We start from the raw sequence: 15,286 nt of genomic DNA, 5'->3' as shown, positions 1-15,286 counted from the left end.
CCACTATGTGTCCACTGCTCCAAAGCAAATTCATACAATACAGGTCAGCAGATTAGCATTTTTACTTTGTAATAATGTGTGGCTACAATAAATCAATTATTCCCCCATCTTCGTTTCAAATACTGAATCAGATAACCATCCTCTGCCACACCAAAAGTAGTTAACATAGATAGTGATAACAGGACAACTTTTTATCCAGGGCTGACTGGTCTCTGTGTCATCCTGCTGAAGCTGGTGTTTTCAGTGATGTTGTTTGAACTCATGCCCCGGGATTACATGACAGATTTGGAGGGCAGGTGGAAGCAGCATCAGCTGCTCGCCTTGTGTTAATGCTTCTCTCAGTAACTTTACTATCAACACACACATTGCATTTTTAAATTAGTATCTGAGTGTGTATCAGCATCTGCTTAGTAATGATACAGCTGCACAAAGATTTCAGGCAGCACTGTACACACACACACACACACACACACACACACACAGTACACAGACATACTAACACTATACACGCATATGTACAGATTTACAGGAACCAAGTTACTACAATACAACACATGTTCCCCTACCACCTGCCTGACCTGATTTCTTTGAGTATACTAAACCTTAACACATAATCACAGTGTATATGTCAGCCCTGTGATTGGCTGGTGATCTGCCACTCTCCCAATGTCAGCTGGGATATACTCCAGCCACCTCACAGCCCTCATCAATAAGTGTGAAGCAAATGGATGGATAGTTCAGCTGCTGTATCCAATCACGGGCAGGAACTGGTCTAATCTTAAATCATTGAGGAGTACACTCTACTAAGTGAGCTAATCTCCCACTTTATACCAAGCCAGTAGGACACTGTATACTTCACATGGCGCATCCTTTCACACAAGTATAAAGGAATTTACCTGGTATATCTTGTCACACATGAAGGTCTGGCCTCCAAGTATAAGCAGTGTGTGTCCTGCCTTACGAGGCCGAGCACAGGGACTTGTCACTACTCCGTCATTCTGGAGGATTTTCTTCTTACACTGCATGGCCTCTTCTACTATTGACCTGTTGAGGAGAGGTACAAAATAAATATGTTTATTCAATGTCCTCACTAAAGGTTTGGCCTCATTCTCTATCAACAGCCTCAGCTCATAATACAAATCTCCTCTTAAAAGGATCGGGATGTTCATCAAGAGGAGAGGAGAGGAGAGGAGACAAGGAGAGGAGATGGGAGGTTTAGGTTTTTAAATTTTACTTTATTAACCCATTACCAGAAACCTGACATCATCACCTCAGGGCAAAAACCGACTAAACAAAATATGGCCAACTTGGCAGAACCAGATAAAAGTTCTCATTGGGTGTACAGTCTTTTTCTTTGAGAGTATTTTGGACCAAAAGAAAAAAACTTCCCTCAGACCCTGAACCCACCTTTTTAAAAACTCAAACATAGCAGACAACCGAGGTCATTTAACAAATAAATGTGCAAAGGTTTCACTCTGACCACAGAAAAGACACTCCTCCCCCATCTCTGGATCAAGGTGCGCTCTGTATATGTTTGTAGCTATTGCCCCATGTACAACCCTCCAGTGAAAGTCTGCTGTCCGCTTTTCAATGGGCAGCTTGTAGAAGGACCGCCAGCTGCCCAGTCCACCTTGACTCCTTCATCCCTGCCAAGGAGCACAACAGCAGAACCTTGACCTTTTCCCCACAGCTTGGAACTTTTCTAGGTGGGGGGTTGTGAAAGACAGCAGCTGACCTCCTCACTCCTGTCACTCCCCCACAGCTGGGTTTACAGACAGAGAGGGGAATCTGTACTCACACCTTTGGCTCCACTGGTCACACAGAGCTCGGTTTTCTGGCTGACAGGCTGGCAGATTGCTGTGTTTGGGTTATATGAAGTTGTAAAAGAATAAGCTTCCTCAAACAACCACATACCTGGAGTCTCATTAGTGTCATGTGCAATTTAAAAAATCTGCCATGCCTGCAGTACAGAAGTATAAAAAATTGTCAGTCCAGAAAGATCTGCAGCCTCTGGTTGTAGGAGGAAGAGCTCCAGCTCTCCTCAGCAGCAGACAAGATGTGTCTAACCAGCTTGGGCCACAGATGTACAGCAGTACATGTACAGAAGTCTGAGTGAGGCCATTTCTGATTGGATGCTGATCAGTCCCTGCGCCCCTTCAGCGACAGGCAGGTAGAGGGCTGCTGCACGAAGAAGTCCATGATGGCTCTCTGAGTGTCCTCTAACAGGCCTTCTGGTGGAGTCAGAGCAGTGAGTCTGTGCCACAGTGTCGAGACAACCAAGTTATTGGTGACCAGAACTCTTCCCCTATATTACAACTGGGGTAGCAACTATTTTCATTCAGACAACCGAGCACATCCAACACGAACACACCCAAAAATACTCCCAGCACTTTCAACCCCTCCTTCCCCCACTCAAGTCCCCCAGGCAAACTGGGCACTGCCTGATCCCTCCACTGTCTCACCAGCAAAGCTTCATTCTTTACCCAGTTCACCTGAGCAGATGAAGCCTTTTCATACAGTGACAGGGAATCCTGCAAACCCTCGTCCACCCACAGTCACATATTATGTTTGACTGACTGATTTACTGAAATTTGTCAGAAGTTTGTCAAGCAAGCAATAGAACCTTTGGAACTACCTTCCAGAATAAAAGCTCACAATAGCTTGAAATAAAGGTTTGCTGCAAAAAAAAAAAAAAAGAAATAAAAAAGAAAAGGAAAAAAAGCCAAAAGTTATTCTGCAAGTAACTGCTGCTGTTTAAAAAACTCATATTATCAAAATAGTCTGGTGGGCCAGTTTTCACACGAGGGCCACCAGTTGCAGACCACTACAGTAAACCAACCCAAGCCAGAAAACCATCATCATAACTTTCTGTTCAAGAAAAAGTCAGTGGAAAAACCATCAATCCCTGGCACCTGTCCTGATGCTATCTGGTTAACAAAACTGGCAACTCCTCCAAAGTCAGGTCACAGTCCAGAGTAGCATTCTCTCCCAGGTTCAGCTGAGGAAGACCATCCAGCAGCTCCCTGAAGCACTCCATGACGCACTCCTCCTCACCGAAGAGGTAAGTGTAGAAGTCTATCTCAAGGTTCCTCATCTCGCCCAGACTGGTGGTCACTCTGCCCCCTGACAGCCTAAGGCAGGTCATCTGTTTCCCCTGTGCCACCAATTTTTACAGATTGAAAAACTCACCCTCGCTCGTGAACAAGATCCCGAGATACTTAGACTCCTCCACCTGAGGCAAAGCCTCCCCCCGACCTGAAGCGGGCAATCCACCCGTTTCCGGCTGAGAACCATGGCCTCAGACTTGGAGGTGCTGATTTTCATCCCAGCCGTTTCACACTCGGCCGCGAACCGCCCAAGCGAGAGCTGAAGGTTGGCGTTCGATGAAGCTAGGAGGACCACATCATCCACAAAAAGCAGAGACGAGATCCTCCCGCCACCGAAACCAAACCTGTCCACCACTCGGCTGCGCCTAGAAATTCTGTCCATAAAAGTTATGAACAGAACCGGTGACAAAGGGCAGCCCTGGTGGAGTCCAACCCTCACCGGGAACAGGTCCGACTTACTGCTGGCTACGCGAACCAGACTCACACTCCTTTGGTACAGGGATTTAATGGCCACTAACAAGGGGCCATCCACCCCATACTCCCGGAGTGCCCCCCACAGGGTGCCCCTGGGAACACGGTCGTAAGCCTTCTCCAAATCCACAAAACACATGTGGACTGGATTGGCAAACTCCCATGCTCCCTCCAGCACCCTAGCGAGGGTAAAGAGCTGGTCCACAGTTCCACGCCCAGGACGAAAACCACATTGCTCCTCCTCGATCTGAGGTTCAACTATCGATCGGACCCTCTTTTCCAGTACCCTGGCATAGACCTTACCAGGGAGGCTGAGGAGTGTAATTCCACGTTAGTTGGAACACACCCTCTGGTCTCCCTTCTTAAAGATGGGGACCACCACCCCGGTTTGCCACTCCAAAGGCACTGCCCCCGATGTCCACGCAATGTTGCAGAGGCGTGTCAACCAAGACAGCCCTACAACATCCAGAGCCTTGAGATACCCAGGGCGGATCTCATCAACCCCCGGGGCTCTGCCACCGCGCAGTTGTTTCACTACGTCGGCGACTTCTGCCCCGGAGATTAGATCATCCATCCCCAGGTCTCTTGGCTCTGTTTCCTCTACGGAATACGTGTTGGTGGGATTGAGGAGCTCCTCAAAGTATTCCTTCCACCGTCCCACTATATCCTCAGTTGATGTCAGCAGCTCCCCGCCCCCACTGTAAACAGTGTGAGCGAGTTGCTGCCTTCCCCCCCTGAGGCGTCGGACGGTTTGCCAGAACCTTTTTGGAGCCGATCGATAGTCTTCCTCCATTGTCTCACCGAACTCCTCCCACGTCCGAGTTTTTGCCTCAGCAACTGCCGCAGCTGCACTCTGCTTGGCCCGCCGGTACCAGACAGCTGATTCCTTAGACCCACAGGCCAACCATGCCCTGTAGGCCTCCTTCTTCAGCCTGACGGCTTCCCCCACCGCCGGTGTCCACCAGCGGGTACGGGGGTTACCGCCACGACTGGCCCCAGCTACCTTGCGGCCGCAGCTTGCAACAGCCGCCTCAACAATAGCAGAGCGGAACAAGGCCCATTCGGTTCAGATCGGGCAGGCCGTTCCTCCCCACCACACCCTTCGAAGGTCATGCTGTCATTGCCCACGTGAGCGTTGAAGTCTCCCAGTAGGACAATGGAGTCCCCTTTCGGGGCACTTTCCAGCACCCGTCCCAAGGACTCCAAAAAGGGCGGGTAGTCTGAACTGCTGTTCGGCGTATAAGCGACGGCAACAGTCAGAACCCGATCCCCGACCCGAAGGCGCAGGGACGCAACCCTTTCGTCCACCGGGGTAAACTCCGACGTACAGGTAGAGAGCCTGGGGGACACCAAAAAGCCCACCCCGGCCCTCCGCCTCTCACCCGGAGCAACTCCAGCAAAGAGGAGAGACCAGCCCCTCTCAAGGACTTGGGTTCCGGAGCCGACGCTATGTGTCGAGGTGAGGCCGACTATATCTAGCCGGTATTGCTCGACCTCTTCCACAAGCTCCCGCTCCTTCCCCGCCAGAGAGGTGACGTTCCATGTTCCAAAAACCAGTTTCCGTAACCAAGGATCGGACCGCCAAGGCCCCCGCCTTGGTCTGCTGCCCAATCCACAATGCACCGGATCCCTCTGATTCTTCCTGCAGGTGGTGAGCCCACTGGGAGACGAACCCATGTAGCCGGTTCGGGCTGGGCCCGGCCGGGCCCCATGGGCTAAGGCCCGGCCACCAGGCGCTTGTCCATGGGCCCCAACCCCAGGCCTGGCTCCAGGGCGGGGCCCCGGTGTCCCTCCGGGCCGGGTACTCGGGTTCTGGATAGTATTCATCATTGGGATCTTCTGAACTCAGTCAAGCTTCACAATGAGAGTGCAGCTGTGACACCATCACACACCAGTTGTACTGGACGGTGTAATAAAACACACTATTATTTTTTAAATGACCTTTTTAAGCAGAGAACAGAGACAGAGCTATCTGCTTCTTTTCACTGTCACACAATCTACCTACATGTTGTGTTTTTAAATGTTCTAATCTTTACAAAGACAGAAAGAAGAAGAAGAAAGAGTGTTGTATTTAATACTTTCACACAGGCACTGCAGTCCTGAACTTACACAGACATCACCTGGAGGAGCTGAATGTGTGAATGCAAATGTCACAACCAATTGGACTGGACCTTAAATGGACTTTACCCTGTTAGCCCTGTATGTCTGATTGAGCCCATGTGTGAATAGAGCAGGTCATTGTCCATATAATTCACAGTGAGTGGGCGACTTGATGACATTTCACCTGCACGCTCTACCCCAGTGCCACCCCTCGCCTACATCAAATGGAACCCGACACAGACCACAGATCTCCTGTTGTATGCTCCATGTGTAAAATTATAAGGATTAAATGGTTATAATGATTCATTAGGTTAGCTTACCTGCTCCTCTTGTCAGCCATAACCAACTCTTCACAGGCTACGGCCTCCAGCAGACATTCAGAGGGCAGCAGAGCCAGCCGGATGCCCCTCAGCAGTTCAGGTAGATGATGACGCCGACGCTCCAAATCGAATCGGACCCACCGCATCACAGAGTTAAACACAACCTGCCACAAGTTTACAATAAAGCATCAAATATTCACAAAGAAGCATCCAGGTGGTCTGCTCACACCACTTGATGTTTTAATAGATGGTACTAAAATGATTTGGAAAAACAAAAAATGATTATTGAAACTTTTCAGTAACAATTAATGAATAATTAGATACTATTAGGGACTGAATCCCATCTATTTGCAGGGGTCAGTCAGAAAGCATTAGCATTAGCCTTAGCACTTCATTAAATAAGAGAAGGAATTAAAAACAGCAGGAAAGAATATGGAAAAAGGGAATGAGAGGATTACTCACCTGTTCATCTTCTATCTCCAGCTCATCACTCAAAATCAGCTCCAGCAGTTTGTCTTTAGACAGACTGTAGAAATCCTCTGACTCTCTGACCTACAGGAGAGATAAACATGTGTTCAGTAAACCCAGAAAGTATCGTTTGGTGAATATCGACAGTACATGTATACTTCAGAGATGACGATGAGATGAAGACTGAGGGAGCACCACCATTAAACTTGACTTTAGTCATTTCTGTACTGAAACCTGTTCCCTGCTGTGGTTTTATTTTCCCACAGGATTCACATGATGATTCACAGGATAAACAAAAAATAGTAATTGCATCCAATGAAAACAAGAAAGTCATTAGTGGTGTTTCTAATGACACAGCTCCTCAGCAGGGGAGAGCACAGCTCATGCATTATGATGTCATCTCTAAAATGACACATTATTACAGATCAAATTAACTGAACACTGTTTCACTCAATTTCACTGACAGGGAAAGCACAGTGAGCCAAATCAATCCAATCATACAATTTAGAGAACAGGAAGCAAAGTTTAACCTCATCCACCCTTGGTGAAAGCTGAGACCAATCTGTGTCTGTGGTTAGTTCAATGTCTGTAATAATAGTGGGACAGTGTAGTGCCTGTGGTTAGGTCACTGTCTGTAATAACTGGATGTTAGTTCACATGTCTGTAATAACAGTAGTACAGTCCAGTGTCTGTGGTTACTTAACTGGTCTGTCATAACAGTGGGACAGTGAGGACTGGACAATGTACAGGTTTTTAAACATCAGAGATTAGAGCTAGAAAGTCTAAAAGGACTTAAGAAGTGAGCGTTGATGAGTTATATGAATGAGATGTTATGGTGATGTCAGTACCTGAGCTGCCATGCTTGTATTTTTATCATGGGAGCTGTAGCTTCTTTTGCGCTCACAAAGTAAAGTTAGTTGAATTTTTTATAAAGGTGTAATGTGTAAGATCATGCTACTTGCTCTTCCTCCATAGGGGGCAGCATTTCACCTCTTTGCCCCCGTCCAGTTAATCATATTGTTTTTTTCATGATGTTCCTTATAATTTATTATTTATATGTGCATTTATTGTTGATATGGTTAAACTTGTTGATAGCACTGAAACAAATTATAAATACTTGTAATACAAACAGTATGTTCTTATTTACGTATAAAAATATGAAGACAAGAGGATCCTGCATGACACATTGCAGCATGAGGAAGGGATGATCACAAAGGCAGAATCAGAAAATAAGGTTTATTGCCAGGTAGGTTTTCATTTACAAGATATTTGGCTTGGTGTTTGGTGTGTACGATAAACATATTTATAGGAAATAACAATAAAAAGGTAAAATTCTGCAACAGTCAAAAAGATAAATATACATTGATACATATATAACAAAATAAAACAACGAAAAAGATACTACACAAGAATACTATAACTATGTACAAAAGTGTTTTAGAATGTGCAGAGATAATACTCCAAGATGTTACTGTAATGTGGTTGTTGATGGTTGTTGATGCCAGATGCAGAAGAAAAGGCAGGTGCTGGTCCATCACTGGGGATGACTGGACTGAAATTCTGATCTTGATACAGACAAACATGTGATAGGACAATTAGTTTAGATCATACAAGTTCTTTATATTCAAACATGTTAGGTCTGTGTGTGTGTATAATAAATAGTAAGGACAGATATGAATATGCTAAAATAATGCAGTATGAATATTGGCACGAACATGCTGAGATAGAAACAATGTGAACACTAGTAACAGTATGAATATTATGAAATGTAAATGCAAGGAAATGAAGAGTAAACAACTACAGTAGAGGTAGAATAAGAATTCAATGTACACACTATATAACCATTAAACAATAGAGATTAGTACAAATATGGATATACTGTATACTGTACTGCAATACATAACCCATATAGGCAGTGGTATATCTATGGTATAAATATTAATTATCAGCAATCAGCAGTATGAACATATATACACTGTTGGTCTGATATAATCACAGTGACAAGTGGTGCAGAGTGGAGCAGTGTGACAGCTGAGGGGAAGAAGCAAATCCTGAACCCGCTGGTCCTGGAACAAAGATACCAGTTCCAAACAGTCTCTTTGTCTAACTTGTTAAAGTGAGTGATAGAATTTTACTCACCTAGACCCTCCTCAGTGCGTGCCATTGGTGTTGGTAGAACAGGCAGGGGCGGTGTCTGTACTGACTCAGGTCCTGATAAAGACAGAGGTGTGCTGAAATCTCCTCAGAAATGTAAAGGCCCAGTGAACTTTCAATTATGCTTTATCTCGTAACAGTAATGTAAATGTACAGTCATCAGTTATAAAGTAAGCCTTAAGTTACTGACGTAACTAGCTGTGCAACTGCGGCAGGAACAGGCTAAATTCTACTAAACTTCTAAAACGTCGACAACATCAACATCATACATTTATGCCACTTGACATGTTTGTCAGTACGGTTTGTCATCAGTTGCACTAATGATACTTTCTGCTAAAGACCAACTTTAGATGTTACTCACCAGTCTAAAAGAAAAGTTGTGAGCTTGGCATCAAACCACATCTTTTTACTCGCCCATAGCTGTCTCCAGTGGTGGAAAGCCACACCAGGATTCATCCATGTTTTGCTTCTCTGCTCTTTTCTTTGCCATTGAAAGTGGTTTTTTGTCAGAAGTGGCCCTTTGGGATGGAGGTAAAGATTGTTTTCCAGGAGCTTCAGCCATCTCTGTGTTTCTGTGATGCTAGTCGAGAGCTGTAGCGTATCTTCAAGCTCTGGAGGAAGCTGTTCTTCGTCCTCTTATGTAGGAATGAGGGCAGACTAGACACTACACTGACTCAAAAAGCATATAGTGTCATGAAGTGGTATTACTACACGGGAGAGGTCTGTATGTTTGTATTTTTTTTTTGTTATTTGTATTGTTATTTTTTGTTATTATTTATTATCAATAGCCAGAGGTATTTGGAGCTGGACAGCTGCTGGCAGCACAATTAAAATTTATTAGTCTGCATCATAACTCTTTATTTGTTCTAAATGAGGGTGATTTTAGATGTTGTTTACTGTTTATAGCCTATAGGCCGACTATTTAAGAAATCAAGATCTAGTTTGTACTCACAAAATAAAGTTTGCGGAGTGACTGCATCTGGAGTGGACATGCTGACAGATGTGACAGCTGACAGTGACTTTCCTCATCATTAAACCATTAGATACCCCCTCGCTCAGGTCTTGAGAAAGTGACAAAGCCTTTTGAACATCGTATATTCTTCTTATTTTTGCTCTGTCCATTTTTTCCCCCTGTCTTTTCAGTTTTTGCTGGTAGGCTTAATCTGGTGCGTGGCCACTTGTCTCTCGCTCGCTTTATCTCTCTCTCTTTCACTCTCTCTCTCTCCAGATCAGAATAAGGAAATGAAGGCCTAATGTTAAATGAAAAAGATAAACGGTGGGAAAAAATAGACACGCAAAAAATATGAAATAGAAACATTGTTATAATTCCTAAGGCCACAGCGGTCTGTATGACTGCTTTGGCGATCACAGGAAGAAATGCTCATAAATCTTGTGTTTTTTATTTTAATACTTCTAGGCTTCAGAAAACATCAAAAACATATATTTAAGAAAAGTTATGGACTGAGAGACCTGTAGTTTTTATTTAAACAAAGTTATTTACATAATAAAAACTCAAACTGTCAGACCATCTTGGCGGATCATACATACCTACCTACCTTTTCGTTAGAAGTTAAGTTAGAATGATTTTTTGTTGTGTTTTTTAAATTAGCCGTTGTGTCTTGTGATTCAGCGTTGTGTTTTGTCATTTTTTGTTGTGTTTTGTGATTTGCCGTTGTGTTTTGTGATTTGTTGTTGTGTTTTGTGTTTTGTTGTTTTGTGATTTGCCATTGTGTTTTGTGATTTGTCGTTGTGATTCGCACTTCACGGCCACTGTATGTTGGGGCTAGCTGGTTAGCATGCTAATTTCAGTAGATATCTCTGAAATACAATAGATGGAGGTCTTGGTCATGACATCATCACTGTGGCTCCTTCAAACACTGTTGATAGTGTTTGTTCATTTTTTGAACATATTAAAGTGAAATTCTGGCCAGATCTTACACATTGCACCATTAAAACCACAGATGTTTCATTTTCTTCTATCAAATGTTGCAGTGGAGCTCTGTGTCATCTTCTTCTATGTGGCTGATGCCCCCACCATGTCACAGCTACAGGAACTTAGTAATTAGGCAGGTATACACTGATGGACACCACAAATTCAGGTTATCTTTACCGTCTCATAGTGCAACAGACACATCCTCCATGACAGCTCGTACAGTCGTTTACACTGATGGGCATCTGATAGCAGCATCATCCCCAGGCAGTTGGAGGAGTGCAGGTTTTTCTCTAAAAACTCTGCAGCTGCGTCCCGAATGTCATGAAACTGCAACATGTCGCCTGCCTCCAACAGCGACTCAGCGTTCTCCTCATTTATGATGACTCGAGAAGAATAGGCAAAGTCCAGCAAAAGCTCCAGGACCTAGAGGAGGAGAGAAATAAGAACATTAAATTATATCATGTACGACTGTGTGACAGAGAGTCTAATCCTCGAATGTCTGAGCTCATCACCTGGCCGAGTTACTCCATACATTGTTAAACAAGAGAAAATATGAGTGGGGTATCGAGTCAATCTGCTTTGTTTTGTTGCTTTCCAGAGCTCGACTGGTATCATCAGCTGATTGTAGGTTATTGTCATGGTTCGCTATGGCAGACACCTTTTGTTAGTTTTGTTTGGACTTTTTCCACTTCCTGTTTTATTTTATTTGGATCCCCTCACTTCCTGTTTGTGTTTCTTCTCAGTGTCTTGACTCCCTGTGTGTGTGAGTGTTCATTGTCTTCACCTGTGTCTCATTATCCCCTCTCCCTGTGTGTATTTATACCCCTCCTCTCCCAGTGTGTCTTTGTCAGATCGTCTGTGTTTCTTGTCACAGCGTTCCGTCTCGTTTTCCTTGTGTTTTGACCCCTTGTGCATTTTCTAAGATTCTGATTCCTGGTTCCTGTTTTTTGCCTAGCGATTTTGTACTTCTGCCTGGTTTGACTGACTCCCTGCGTTCTGACCCTTTTTCTGGATTAAACTGTCTTTTGCTAACCATCTGCCTCAGCTCTGCTTTGTGGGTCCACAGCCTGTCTGCTCAGTTCATGACAGGTTATCACAAGGTGAGTATCAAAGTAAATGAAGAACATGAATACATGATACAGGTGTACTGTATGATACAATTCAGCAAGCAGCATACGATCCTGTTCTGTGACATGTATCAAAATGTTTAGCAGGCTCAGCGACTGAAGCTACTCTGGAGGCTCATGGTGGAACAACACACTTTATCTTGGCTATTCTTTTGTCACCCATCTTTGTGTTAACATATATGTCAGCTAACATGCCATTTCAGCACAGAAATACTTTTTTAATTCAAGGTCAATTCAGTATCAACATTACATACAAGATGGTTCCACCTCAGGAACCTTCTCAGGGGACCAAGAACTCTTTGAAAACTTAGGGAATCTAATCTGTGTTTAAACCTGGGACTAGATTTAGTTGCTGTACAGTAGTTCCAGGTGTAAAAACAGTCTGTGGTATGATGGCTGAACATACCCTTTTCATCTCCCCCTCACTTCATGTCATCTTTACTTTCAACTGTCTAATAAAGCCATAAAAATCCAACAGCATTAGGCCCTTTTGTTACTAGTGGGCGAATGACTGTCGACACAGACTGTGGGTGTACTGACACAAACAGACTTTGTAGATTCTAGCAGCTGCTGGGGGAAGTGGACACACAAAGTGCCTCCTGATTTACCATCGCAGCTCTTTGTCAGAGGCTTTAATGTCAAGGGGGGAGGGTACAGTATCAGTGAGTGTTGTGCTGGTTTGTGCTCAGTAGCAGCAGCAGTACCTCAGGATGTATACTGTCTCTGAAGTTCACATCACTGTCAAGACTTTCTCGTAGCCCACCACTGAACATGGCCTCAAAATAACTGCTGCATGCTGCCAAGACCGCCCTGCAACAAAACACACAGAGGATGTTAAAGTGTCTCTAGTGAAGTTAGTTGTTACTCTGGTGTGGTGGTTTGATGTTTGTGTCTATTAAATGTTCCCAGTGAAATGAATAAGCGTTGATGGCATTTACCTGTGGCATGGGAAGGAGCGATCCCCCGCCCACAGAGTGACATCAGTGAACATGCACTGTTTTCTCATGGTGTTCAGGTGAGTCAGGACACTGTCAGGATGTGAAGGCTTGTGGAACAGTGAGATGTTCATGGAGCCCGTGCTGGTGCGGGATTTACGATTCTCATGAACAGTCACCGACATGGCGGCTTCGTCAGGCACCTCCAGGGGGTCAGCTGCAATAATCTGTCCTACTGTTCAATGAGAGGGACAGGAGAAGGAAAATAAACCACACTTCCACTATAATGTATACATGCATTTATGTATTACTTAGACAAGGTCACAAAAACACCAGGTTCATTTAGAGGGTGTTATGCCACCATGACACACACAAAAAAAATCGGAAGCAGCTGTTGCATGTTCAAACTCTTTAAAGCTACAAGCAGCAACAAGGTGTTTCAGGTCTGACACAGCTGAGCAGAGTCACTGCAGGTAGAACTCTGTTTAAAGGAGGAGAACGTTTCATCAGATTGTAACACAATTTGGTGAGTATGTTCAGGAGACAGCTCAGGATGTCTCCAGTCAGTTTAGTCAGGATTGCTCAAAGGCATCTTGAGTTGTGAGCAAATACATGATAGGCCACGCCCACATACACCAAGCGATATGTCACTTCTTATTCTGTCCAGCAGGTTTTGAGGCAGATGTTTTTTGGTATCTGTGGTGCCCACTATGGATTGGGCTGAGAATGCTTTGGTAGGCCTATTCGTAAAGATGGGCTGGAAACATGTACCAAGCTTTATGATGATTGGACCAATAATAAATGAGTTATGACCACTTCCGCCACCCCTTAGGAAATTTATTGGTCAATATCTTGAAAATGAATAACAAACTTTATACAACTTTTAATCAGAAGAAGTTTCTACAGATCTGTGTGCCAAGTCAGAAGCTCTAACTCTGTTCTTCAGAGTAAGGCCATGTACACTCTCTTATTTGTAGTGTAGCTCTTCCTGTTCCTTCTAACATCTGCTGCAGCTGTGTTTTTACCCTCTGCTGGGGGTTGCATGCTGCATTACTCATAACACAGGCCCTAACTGAGGAAGCTGTAGTGTTCGTAGGTTCATTCATCACCTCATTTATGCAATGATTCACTGTAATTGATGTCCAATTAGAACCCACAGGTGTACTCACTTCTGTATCAGTGAGGTTGAACCTGTATTTTCAATGTAGTGCACCTAACCTGTTTGTCTTTTAATTATACATAAGATCAAATTCCCTACACTTGGCAATAATACAATTATTGTAAAATGGACAATATTGAAGCATTTAATGTTTACCAGACTAATAATAATAATAATAATAACAATCACAATAACATCATCTGAATGTCTTAATTAATTAATTGACTCGGGGATCTTTCCTCATTATTAAGAGATAGCAAGTCATAATTATGAGATAAGGTCTCCAATTTTGTTTCCCTGTGGTGAATGCAATGTGCTTCCATAAACGTCCTATTTACACTAGATATTATATGTCCAACGTGTCATACACTATCACACAATGCACACAGTATGTACTATATATTATGTTTGAATGTAATCAGTGTGGGAGAAGACAAATACACAAACATGGATTGAACAACATATACAGTACATCACTGTGCCCTGCCCTGATGGCTCAGTTCAGCTCTAATTAAAGGACAGGTATTAAAATTAAAACATAACTCACATACTCGTACTCAGAATTATTATCAGTGACTGTACCTGTTCTGTCCATATTGGTTATAAGTAGATTTCTTCTGTATGTGAAGAAATGGAGTGAAACAACTTTTGTAGTTTATCTGAAGCCACTTTGAGGCTACAACATTGAGTGGTAAATGGCTAAAGTCATTCTCTTTGTGTTACAGTGAGGAAACACCCTGACCTGAAGCGTGTAGACAACAAAAGAAAACCTCCTTCATCTGACTAACTCATACAGAGTAATACAGCCCACCACTGCTTAAATACCAACAATTAAAACCAGTCTGTGTTGTTTATCACAATCCATAATGCCAAAGTAGCTAATGTCCAATTACAGGTTTTCTCTCCTCAGACAGTTCATTACAGCAATATGCACATCGTCTTCATCAGAGAAGTTAGTGGTTGGTTGAACTGAGTGACTGTTATAGGTCTATTCATGTGTGTTTAACAGCTGAAGGGCTCAGGCCCAATAACTGTAGTGATAAATGTCAAAGCATGAAAGGCCTCAACATAGAAAATCCCTTAATCTGTTTTTATTGAACATGAATACAAATAGGTAATAAAAACTTAATGAGCCAGACATTAAGACTGAAAATTCAAATATAATTTGACTAACAATTGAAGTGCTCAGGACAAAGTTTGAGTTTATTGCTTTTAGATATTAGCACCTCATATGACCAGAAAATGAGCAAAAACCATTTGGATTTGTTTCTGCATCATTTGTGTAGATAAAATAAAAACTTCTGCACAATTTTTTCATAAATTAAATATTACATTTCCAAGAACATGGACTCAGCTGCCATTAAAAACTCCAACTCATTTGTTTAAATGTTGTTTGTGAAAGAAAAACTATTCATTCTCAAGTGATGAGTATCATATTTCAGACAAACTAATGAGACCACTTTGGAGTAGAGCTGCACAATTAATCAAAATATAATCAAAATCACAATACGG

The 15,286-nt window shown here is 43.3% G+C and overlaps 1 protein-coding gene across 3 annotated transcripts in view; it reads right to left on the bottom strand.

Moving 5' to 3' along the window:
• Positions 1 to 15,286, bottom strand: part of LOC111219074 (kelch-like protein 25) — a 49,823-nt gene that overhangs the window by 12,773 nt on the left and 21,764 nt on the right. For all 3 annotated transcript variants that reach the window (XM_022741663.1, XM_022741662.1, XM_022741661.1), the window contains exons 2-7: positions 12,619 to 12,850; positions 12,385 to 12,490; positions 10,731 to 10,976; positions 6,461 to 6,550; positions 5,999 to 6,162; positions 897 to 1,044 (exon numbers count right to left, since the gene is read on the bottom strand). In XM_022741663.1, coding sequence (XP_022597384.1) covers positions 897 to 1,044; positions 5,999 to 6,162; positions 6,461 to 6,550; positions 10,731 to 10,976; positions 12,385 to 12,490; positions 12,619 to 12,800 — 936 coding nt within the window. In that variant the 5' untranslated portion in view covers positions 12,801 to 12,850. The remainder of the gene's footprint in view (positions 1 to 896; positions 1,045 to 5,998; positions 6,163 to 6,460; positions 6,551 to 10,730; positions 10,977 to 12,384; positions 12,491 to 12,618; positions 12,851 to 15,286) is intronic.

This window comes from Seriola dumerili, unplaced genomic scaffold, assembly GCF_002260705.1.
Source record: "Seriola dumerili isolate Sdu_G_001 unplaced genomic scaffold, Sdu_1.0 BDQW01000056.1, whole genome shotgun sequence".
NCBI classification, from domain to species: domain Eukaryota; kingdom Metazoa; phylum Chordata; class Actinopteri; order Carangiformes; family Carangidae; genus Seriola; species Seriola dumerili.
Note: the sequence above shows the minus strand (reverse complement) of the source record. Positions and strands in the feature narration are given on the sequence as shown.